The sequence below is a fragment of the Dermacentor variabilis genome, chromosome 2, assembly GCF_050947875.1.
Source record: "Dermacentor variabilis isolate Ectoservices chromosome 2, ASM5094787v1, whole genome shotgun sequence".
Classification (NCBI taxonomy): domain Eukaryota; kingdom Metazoa; phylum Arthropoda; class Arachnida; order Ixodida; family Ixodidae; genus Dermacentor; species Dermacentor variabilis.
Window position 1 is genome coordinate 183,521,671 of NC_134569.1, and position 11,047 is coordinate 183,532,717.

Sequence of the window (11,047 nt, forward strand, 5' to 3'; positions counted from 1 at the left end):
TTCCCAAGAACCATCAGTCAGCGGAATCGACTTCCTTCCTCAGTTGTAGGAATTTCTTGTCCTAACAAGTTCTTTTCTGCATTAAAAGCAATAGAATTTTTTGATACCTAAGGCTTGTTAAGTATCGCGTGTACGTCTAGCAATCATCATCACCTGTAAAGAATCCCAGTTGCAAATGACATTTTCTTTTAGTGCCTCTTTGGCACCTTGTCGCACTGTATCTTAATCATTGCATTGTTTTTTTTTTGCAACTTATTGTTCGCTTTCGTTTTTTTTTTTGCTTTTTCATGATGAGTCTCTGCAATCATTGGGCTTTATGTACCTTTTTTTCACATGGGACATGTGACATCTGTAACGTGCCTGTGTCCGACGTGGCTGCGTGCAACTTGGCTGTGTGCTTTTTTGTCGGCGTATAATAATGTGCTGTTGGCTTACCCAAATTTATGCAAACCTGCAATTTTTATGCTTGCTTTTTTATCTGTACCCTCCCCCCCCCCCCCCGCTGTAATGCCTGAATGGGCGCTGTGGATAATAAATAAATAAATAAATAAATAAATAATATTTAAGTGTTACTGTGTAATTTTTTTACCATGTCCGACGAGATCCTGGACAAGTTCCCGCCGCCAATACTTTTCCTGTGTAAATCTCGATGAACAATGTTACAAACTTTGTGCACCTCTGCTCACACTTCCGAAGGTTATCGCGCAATTTTAGGACGTTGCACGGCCTCTCACTCAGCTTCATAAGAAAAAAAAGCGCTACGTTTTTTTTTTTTGGAACTCTCGTCAAGCTACTGCGCTCTCGGAGCTTACTGTGTGGTTTACTTGGCCACCCCTTCTCGTCAACTTTGACGTGTCCGCTCCAATGAAAGTTCACACTGATGCCAAAGGATTTGGAATCCGTGCTGTTCTGGCTGAGCTCCAGGACGGACGCGACCGCGTTATTGCGTACGCTAGCCGTCTTCTTTTACCTTTGAAGCGCAATTACTCCGCTACCAAAAGCGAAAGCTTTGATTTCGCTTGGGCAGTGGATTCGTCGATTCAGAGTTTCGCTCGGCCATTTACATTCATCACTGACGACCACGCCTTCTGTTGGCTGTCTTCCCTAAAATATAATAATGGGTGACTCCGTCTGTGGGTTCTGCGCTTTTGAGGGTGCTCCTACACAGTCGTGTACTAGACCGCCGGTTACATGATGACAACTGCTTGTTGCGCCATTCAGCGACCTTTCAGAGAGCCGCGAGAGTATTTGTGTGATCTCGCTCAGAGAATAGCTTGTAGAACTTACTAGCAGAACCTCAGCCTCACTTCTTGGACATCTCGCCATTTTCTGAGTACGTTTGTGCTGCAGAGTGGTGTTTTCTACGGTCACAACATGCATCCTGGCGGGCTTAACCAGTTCCTGGTCACTCCCGCTCACCTTCGCGGTAGTGTCCTCGTGCAGATACGTGAGGTTCCTATCGTTGGTCGTCTTCGCCTCTTTCCGACCTGCAGCATTCCACATCAGTTACTTCGGCCACGGTCCTTATTGTCCCCTTTGCCATTGAGCTGCTACCTTTGACTCCCTGCCAGTGTCGCAAATAAATAAAAAACTACCAGTACTCCCAGCAGGCTGCCGTCAACTCCTGAGGTACTTATAATCCGAGTCATTCCTTGGGCATTGTCTTTGACTCCTTGGCAATTTCCCTGAGTCGGCGGATTGCAATCAATGGGAACTACGCGATCACAGATGCTCTTCCGACCAGCTGTACAATCGAAGTCTTCGTTGACGAAGATTTTGCTACTTTGCTGTCGGCAATGATATGTCATGCCGATAACGCGCATGCCGTTCGTTACTGGGAAGTACCGGGCTCGCAGCGTTAAAGAAGGGAAATGCGGACAAGACAGATGGCGTTTATTATTGTGCGGCAAGATACGACTCAAAAGGTGCAAATTTTTCTTAGTGTGTAGAGTGTGGGCTTGTAGATAAGATAATATGTCTCTCCTCAGCCCGTCAAAATATTTTCAGGGTTGTTACGTGTTCTTCCAACGAATTGTAGTATCTTAGAGCTACGCTCATGCTGGTTTGTATCGCTTCGACATGTCGTAATTTCTTGATAATTAAGTATTGTCGTCACCCATTATTTGGTCATGCTTGTCGTAATTTCCATGCGCGCTCGGGGAAACCGTTCAATTGGTTGTTTGAGCTTCCTTTCAGCAGTAATTCATTTACTGTGTTATTATTGGTCCGCGTGAAGGTCTTACTTGAATAGCTTTACTGTGATACATCTAGAGATACGGAATATATCCATCAGAAAACCTCAAATGAGACATACATACCTATGTAATTATGATATATGAACACACATGCTTCCTATGTGTTTCAAAATAAGCTTCATTTCTATGCTTAATAGGTTGCAATGCGCACACTCTGGCAAGGGAAGAACATCAAGCAAGCCATCGATGAGCCAAGAGTTCACCACCAACTGCTGCCAGCCGAGCTGGAGGTGGAAGAATCCTTTCCTCAGGTGGGCGCACCATTCAAATATATATATATATATATATATATATATATATATATATATATATATATATATATATATATATATATAGTGTGTGTGTGTCATATAACGCGCATTATCGCAGCTGATCCATAACGAGAGGAAGGAACATGGACCAGGTGGTGCTACCTTGGCTTCAGTGGTCTTTTGATCATAATCGGGGATATTTGCATGTCACTCAAAAAAAAAAAATCAAGCACTGTGACCGCACATACATGCCATGGTGGTTTCGTCTTGACGCACCTTTGTGAGCTCGCACTTTTGAACAGAACATAAAGTGACATGATGATGATGATGATGATATAATATTATGGGCGCAAGGGCCACTAATGGACAAAGAGTGTCAATGTCATGGTAATGGGTTGTCAGTGTGACATGGATCGTGGATGTGATATGGCTGTAAAAGTGCAGAAAATAAACATTTATGCAAGATATGACCACAGATGCAGTGACGTAGGTAGTGATCATAAAATATTCTGCGAAGTGATGACAACAGGGTGTGAACCTGGGTGAGTTACAAAAGTGATGTATAGTTACAGAAAACGAAATCTTGCTGCGTTTGCGACTGAGCGTCGAAGGATAAGTCCAGGTGGGAAACCGCATACTTAGCACATGCAGACTCGTGCTTGCAGGCACGACACTAATTGCAGATTCGGTACTCTGAGAAAGGAGGTTAGTTTCGCCACGGCCGGAAAGTTTGGGAACCCCTAGTATAATGGACAGAAAATTGAGCAGCTGTACCGAGGGAACCATACTGCAAACAAACTGGTGCACCAATTTGAGTCACTGAGCATGTGACGCTGGCTATGTGCCGCTTTTCGATGAGCCTATTTAACGGCAGCGTGTGTAACGGGGTATTTGCTGCTTTGCAATCAGTCTCTTTAACGCCAGTTTGGCCCACCGTGGTTCCTCAGTAGCTATGGTCTTGGGCTGCTAAGCACGAGGTCACGGGATCAAATCCTGGCCACGGCAGCCGCATTTCAATGGCGAAGAAATGCAAAAACATCCGTGTACTTAGGTTTAGGCACACGTTAAGTAATCCCTGATGGTCGAGATTATTCCGGCGTCCTCACTACGGCGTGGTTTTGGCACGTAAAACCCCATATATATTTTTTCGTGAATCGAGCCGACACGTGGCGCACACAGACAACAGGCTGTTTTGCTTCACCTGTGAAATCGCTGGTCACGTTATGCGCTTCTGTCGTCGTAACATGTCGGCTAACCATGGCGCCTTCGACCAGCTTCGCTACGCGCCACAACATGCCGCCGAGATTCGTGGCCGAGATGCCGCCGACTCGCCGCCGAGACCCTTCGATCTCGACCGCCGTTTAGGCAGTCGCCGTTCTCCTTCTCCACGTGGACAGTCGCTGTCACCTATGCGCAGTCGGCCACCTATCGCCGAGGGAAACTGGTCAGCGCAGTTTCTGAGGCAAGAATCGCAAGTTCATCCAACTACCTAAGACCTCAGTTCTCGCCGCAGAATGTCACTGGCATCGAGGTTGAGAAAGCAACCGCACAAGCTCTTGTCGGCTCCGGGGCCGCCGTTTCCGCCAGCCACGAAATAAATCTTTATCGTAAGCTGAAAAGCGTCACTACCTCGCTCTCTGGCATGACGCTCTGCACTGCTAGCGCGCAGCGCATTCTTTCTACAGCTGTATGCACCGGCCGTGTAGTCAATCAAAATGTTTCGTACATCATCGAGCTTTTTCTGTTGCCATCCTGTTCTCAAGGTCGCACCCCCTCGGATAGTGCTTCCTGTCACCTCACAGTGCCACTGTTGATTGCTCTCGCGCGCAACTGGACTTTTCGCCGGTATGTGACTCACCATCGGTCGGTGCCGACCGCAGCGTTCGCAACGTTTTCGTTGATGCTGATAGTGATCTACCTCCGGAGGCGTTTGTGCTTGTGACCCTGTCGTGTGCTGCTGTGCCAGACTCCACTCCTGGCGTTTACGCCATCTGACATGCTTGCTCACGGCAAGGACCTATTTCTCCTGTCCGCCGTCCTCACAGTTACATCTGAACCCGCTTTGATGTCTATATGTAATCCGCACCGGTACCCATTGACCATACTGCGTTGTCAGACTTTAAATGTTGTGCAAGCTGTCACGTGCATTTAACATCTTGACGTTCACGATGCACCACCCGTTTTCATCCTGACGTCATAACTTCTATCTCACCAACACCGCCTTAAGCAGTTTTCGACTGCACCACCGATGGAGACATTACGCCACCTCATCACACCCAACTTCTTATAGTCCTTAACAAGTTCTTTTCTTCGTTCGACTGAAACAAAGCATGCTTGGGCCGTATGACAAGTGTGTCTCATACTATTGCCGCCGGTTCTCATGCCACCTTACGACAGCGTACGTATCGCGTTTCCGCACAAGAGCGCCGAGTTATATCACGAAACAAGTGGACGACGTGCTGCAGCGCGTCGTCATTCAGACTTCCCAAAGCCCTTGGTCATCAAGTGTCGTTCTCGTGCGATTCCATGCAGTAGATGTGGAAACCGCTGGATTAGTGTAGGCGTTGATCACCTGACGCGCTACGCCGCGACCGCGACCCTTTTCGCTGCGACCGCGCGCGATGTTGCGATGTTCATTCTTCGTAACTTCGTCATTCGCCACGGTGCTCCTTGAGAATTGCTCAGCGATTGTGGTCATGTCTTCTTGTCAGAATAAATACAATCCCTTCTTGGCGCTTGCAAAATTATTCACCGGAAATCGAGTGGTTTGGTCTCACGGAGCGGTACAACCGAATCCTCGTCGACACATTGAGGATGTACGACTCGTCCTACCACACCAGTTGGGGCACCGTACTCCCGTTCGTTACCCGCCGTGGTTGCTTAGTGTCTATGGTGTTGGGCTGCTCTGCCCGAGGTCGCGGGATCGCATCCCGGCCACGCGAAATGAGGCCACGGGGGCCTCATTTCGATGGGGGCGAAATGCAGAGACACTCGTGAACTAAGACTTAAGTGCATGTTAAAGAACCTCAGGTGGTCAAAATTTCCGAAGTCCCCCACTACGGCGCACCTCATAATCGCATCGTGGTTTTGGCACGTGAAACCCCATAATTTATTTTTTTAACTCCCGTTCGTTAAGTTCACATAAGACACCACGACGCAAGTAGCCAGCGGTTTATCACCTTCTTTTTTCTCTTGTACGGACACGAGTCTTTGTGTCCACTGGATACTGTCCTGCCCTTTCGACCTGACGCATCTGAGTGCACTAAAATTTCAGGAGTCGCCCGATACACTGGAGAATCTCGCCAGCTGGTTCGTTCGTTGACTGTCGAGGAACGGGACCGTCAGAAAACATGACGTGACAATGATCAGGTCACGCCCACCTTCCCTCGGTTCTCTCATTTGGACATGAATGCCGCCTCAGACCCGCGGCCTTTATTGTAAACTATTTGCCCCTTACCACGGTCCGCACCCTAGCATCGACTCCACCTCACCTGTGACCTATATCGTTGAGGCCGTCACACCATCGCCCAACTTTTGTTGTCGGGGTCGCGAGATAGTGCACATTAGCCGCCTCAAGCCATATTACAATTCTCGCATCGTGTCGGCTCCCTGAGTCGCCAGGGTGGCTCCGTTTCGCAACCGGGGCCAGTGTAATGAAGCAGGCGCGCCTTGTGTTCTTGGTGGCAGCTAGAAGAAGACGACGACGACCCGTACGGTGATTGCATGATAGTTCCTGCTGCTCGCTGCTGCTAGACTAATTGTCACTTGCAGTTAACCTCATTACAATGCGTTCGATTGCAGTCGGTATTGAGGGCAACGGGATGGCCATGCTACAATGACGATGGAATGATCAGGATGGTGCCACGACGGCCTGACAACCGCGCCATGACGACTATGAAGTGAGCACAGTTGCATGACGATGGCGGCATGCCGACGACTGCATGATTACGAAACTGTAAAGTGCATCGCACCGAAAGCCCTAGACAAATGCGCCATCTAAGTTGATAGTTTAATAAAAATTGTTGCTGTGCTTATCAGGGTTTGGCAAAAGCCGGACTCACAAATTTAGTGGCGTATTTCAGACCAATGCTAAATACCTGAATTTTGGCCGCTTTAGATACAGTTTACAAAGTTGTGGTATTGTGTTTTATTTGCAAGCTACAGGGTGGTAAGCATGATTTTTGTTATTTTTAGATGTTTACAATATTCAATAACATTTACAAATATAAACGATGGCCTAAAATCAGTATATGTTATACAGTCGGCATTGATTCGTTTTATTTTAATGCAACAAACCCGTTCACGATTGCTGCAGTGGTCGCCGGTAAAAAAAATTACATCATATGATGTATTTAGGAAGAAACTGCTTAATAAACCTTCTTCTTAAATGCTAATTTCTATTTCGAAGTCCTTTTTGCGAATACATTACTAAAGCAAAGACTTCGTTTTACTACTATATTCCGACCCCTGACTAATTTTATTGGCAAACGTTCAAGATTCTTGCAGTGGAGAGGTAAACCTCTATGGTGCCGGCGGAGACACATGGAGGGAAGAAAAAAAACTAGAAGGGAGTGCCTCATGACAGTATTGAGGCCTAGTCATCAAAAAATATGGAAGAGATGTGGGCCGTCGTCACGTGATAAGCAAGCAGTAGCTTATACTCACCTCGCTTTGGTTGTGTCTGCTGCGGTTTTATCATCTTGCCCATGGAAGGTACGAAGGCGGAGGGATTAAGGTTTGCAAGGAAAAATTGCGCAGGTCCGATGCCTGTTCCGCAAACAGCGAGAACGCGAAACTTTCGAAGCGCTTGTGTGGACGTCTTTGCCTGACACTGGTGCATGACATTATTTACTGCACAGCGCTAACGTTTTATTTTGGCTTTCCGCTATTTCGCTTCTTCGGGCGACACTCGGTGCTCTCGTTTCACCAGGATTCGGATTTGTATATTGCAATATTGCCCGTAAACATTGCCACGGGGGCAAGTTGCTTGGCGTGACTGATGCGTTCATGTGCAAGATTTTTTTTTGCGATAGAAATTATATGGACACGTTAGGCGCATTTCTGCCGTCGTTGTCGACGTCGCCACGATCCTTAGTATAAAACACAAGAGCGATAATATTGTGCCGGCGCTCCGTATGATGTGGGCACGAGTGAAAGCCCGCGAGAGCAAGCCGAAGATGGTATCTCGGTCTCATTCGCGCAAGGGAGGGAGCGTGGAGGAAGCGCGCGGTGTTCCACAGGGCGCAAGGCACCGGGGGGCTTCCACTTCGGCGGAGCCTGCGTATGTGGCAGCTGAGCGCGGCCGCGCGGACCCTATTTTGATAGTGATCTGCGATGGGTAGAGAGTCATGGTGCGCCGACTTCTGATAGCTTCGTGTGTGCTGCGTTCTGGCCGCTCAGTACACGGTGAAGCGAGAAGCACGAAGATCAGTTGGCTCGCTGATGCTGCCGCTCCTACTCACGCTATAGCCTTTCGACACCAAGTGTGCGCGGTGATCGGGTGAGATGTGTTCATGTTTGCTTGGGCGCACGTGGCACTATGTTTGTGAATCTACTTAGTAAGCGAATGTTTTGAAGCTGATACGGCCTTTAAAATTACCATCGTTACTTCGTACAGCTGTCTACTAATTTTCTATTGGAATGGATACCTCGCCTTCGGGCGAAACTGCTGCCTTTTATTTATTTGTTCGTTTTATTGTGTACACACAGCGCCAGCAGGCACTACAGTGGGGGTGGGGGCGTATCTCAGGTAAAAGCACATCACTCTGATACAGTGAACGTTATCAAACTAGGCAGCACAACACTTTTTCCACACAAGAAAAAATAATGTAAGCTATAGAACCGTCGCACAGATTACACATCTCACGATGACTTTCAACGGCAACGCGTTTAGCATCGAATCAATATAGCGAAACATTGCATTGCCACCACCGAAACGATTTATGTGTGAGGCGTGTACAGCAGCTGTGCTCCTCTTTCACGCTTCCCTAAGAACACCAGGCGCCATCTAGCGCCACCACCGCGGCGAAGCCTGCGCGCGGCATCGGAACAGCATGGCGCACCGGTGTGTGCGAACGCTGAGAAACACGTCATGTGACAATCGGGCTCGTCTCTCGCGCTTATGCGTGAAATGCATGAAATGTCGATTTCCTAACTATCCCAGCTCTCCACTCTAAGGTCTGCTCTCGCACTTCATATTGGACACGCTTCGCCACCTAGTGGCATTGCCGATAAGCCCGCGCGTGGTCTTCGAGACGAGAAGCGTCGTGAGCTGGTGTGTGCGGACGCTGAGGATTGGTCTCTCGCTTGCCGCACACTCAGTGACACATACGTAGTGGCCCTAGCTGGCGAGAAGATCATTGAAGAGCGGCAGTGCATACCTAGTGCCTTTGTGGCGCAGCCTGCTGAAGCGTCGGGTTGGTGTCCTTCAGGAACCCTTGTGACATGGATTCGATTCCGCTCAGCACCGGATAAATTTAAGGAATCGTTTTCAGCATTATAGAGTGGCCCATTTCCTGTGGTATATACCTAGCTACTCAAGTTGACGTCAAAGACGTTTATTCAAAAGCGGCAGTCACCGAATGTCACATGCTCTACGACACAAGTTGGCATCAAAGATGTTCACCGAAGACGAGCACAGAGTGGCGCATGCCCAGTGTTACAAGTCGGCGTCAAAGAGCTTCTTCGAAAAGCAGTACCTAACCAGTTCCTCATCTACAGTGACCTATGTCGGTGTGGAAGACGTCTGTTGAAAACCGGCACATATGCGCACATCACCACATACTCAGTGACCCATCTTTGTCCGACGGTTGGTTTTTCGACCACGGGCTACCCATTGACCCAGGCAGGAGGGAAACTGTTGGATACAAACGTAGATAGATAGCCTTCGGATAGTGCGTGAAGCATCCTAATAATGCTAACGCAATAATACAGATAAGCTAATCAGTTAATTAACTCAGAAAAAATCATCATTACAAGAAATCAATAGATTAGAAGGATGCAACCGATTCCACTCGCAAATCGTTTTCGGAAAGAAGGACGTGCCAAATAATTATGTTTTTCAGGATTATTAGCGTACTTTAAACGTCTGGTCAAACCGCTGAGATTGGTTGTATGCTTTCCTCAAATACTTTTCCCTCTAGATGCCAACAGTAAAATAGTAAATGATGTGGAAATATTTCAGGCGAAGTTCTGAACGACGACGATCCGAACTGTCGTATTTCCTAACATCTTTTTGTACGGGTAACTTTGAAGTTTCTGTCATACTGTCAGCAGATAAAACAAGCTGCTAAATTCTGCGACCTTTTTACTTTAGCGTTGTCTCGCATAATTACTGGGTTCCAGACAAGGCACGTATAGTCAAGGACAAATCTCATAATTCACCATCATCAGCCTGGTTACGCCCACTGCAGGGCAAAGACCTCTCCCATACTTTTCCAACAACCCCGGTCATGTACTAATTGTGACCATGCCGTCCCTACAAACTTCTTAATCTCATCCGCCCACCTAACTTTCTTCCGCCCCCTGATACGTTTCCCTTCCCTTGGAATCCAGTCCGTAACCCTTAATGACCATCGGTTGTCTTCCCTCCTCGTTACATGTCCTGCCCATGCCCCATTTCTTTTTCTTGATTTCAACTAAGATGTCATTAACTCGCGTTTGTTCCCTCACCCAATCTGCTCTTTTCTTATCCCTTAACGTTACACCCATCATTCTTCTTTTCATAGCTCGTTGCGCCTTCGTCAATTTAAGTGCAAATCTTTTCGTAAACCCCCAGGTTTCTGCCCCGTAGGTGAGTACTGGTAAGACACAGCTGTTATACACTTTTCTCTTGAGGGATAATGGTAACCTGCTGTTCATGATCTGAGAATGCCTGCCAAACGCACCCCAGCCAATTCTCATTTTTCTGATTATTTCCGTCTCATGATCCGGATCCGCCGTCACTACCTGCCCTAAGTAGATGTATTCCCTTACCACTTCCGGTGCCTCGCTACCTATTGCAAATTGCTGTGCTCTTCCGAGACTGTTAAACATTAGTTTTCTGCAGATTAATTTTTAGCCCCACTCTTCTGCTTTGCCTCTCCAGGTCAGTAAGCATGCATTGCAATTGGTCCCCTGAGTTACTAAGCAAGGCAATATCATCAGCGAATCGCAAGTTACTAAGGTATTCACCATTAACCTTTATCCCCAATTCTTCCCAATCCAGGTCTCGGAATACCTCCTGTAAACACGCTGTGAATAGCATTGGAGGGATCGTATATGCCTGTCTGACGCCTTTCAGGACAAATATCACGTGTGTCAAATAAAGGAGCTCGCTGGAAGTCTTTGCAAATGTATTTGCACTTCGGTAAAATAACCTGAGTATCTGGACCGCTTTACCTAATGCGTAGTCAACATGACGCTGCCAATGAAATTATGCGTAAATTTCTAGGTATTTATACTATATTACCTTATGTGTTGCAATATCATTAGTGGTGTGACAAGTCTGAGGAGCCAGCTCTTCTCTAGTTCATTCCACGAAATCTGTGTTATTTAGGTTCG

The 11,047-nt window shown here is 47.4% G+C and overlaps 1 protein-coding gene across 1 annotated transcript in view; it reads left to right on the top strand.

The window, feature by feature from the left end:
* Positions 1-6,259, top strand: part of LOC142570588 (scoloptoxin SSD14-like) — a 118,596-nt gene extending 112,337 nt beyond the window's left edge. Inside the window, exons 10-11 of the mRNA XM_075678959.1 lie at positions 2,393-2,506; positions 6,194-6,259. Coding sequence (XP_075535074.1) covers positions 2,393-2,506; positions 6,194-6,259 — 180 coding nt within the window. The remainder of the gene's footprint in view (positions 1-2,392; positions 2,507-6,193) is intronic.
* The last annotated feature ends 4,788 nt before the right edge of the window (positions 6,260-11,047 follow it).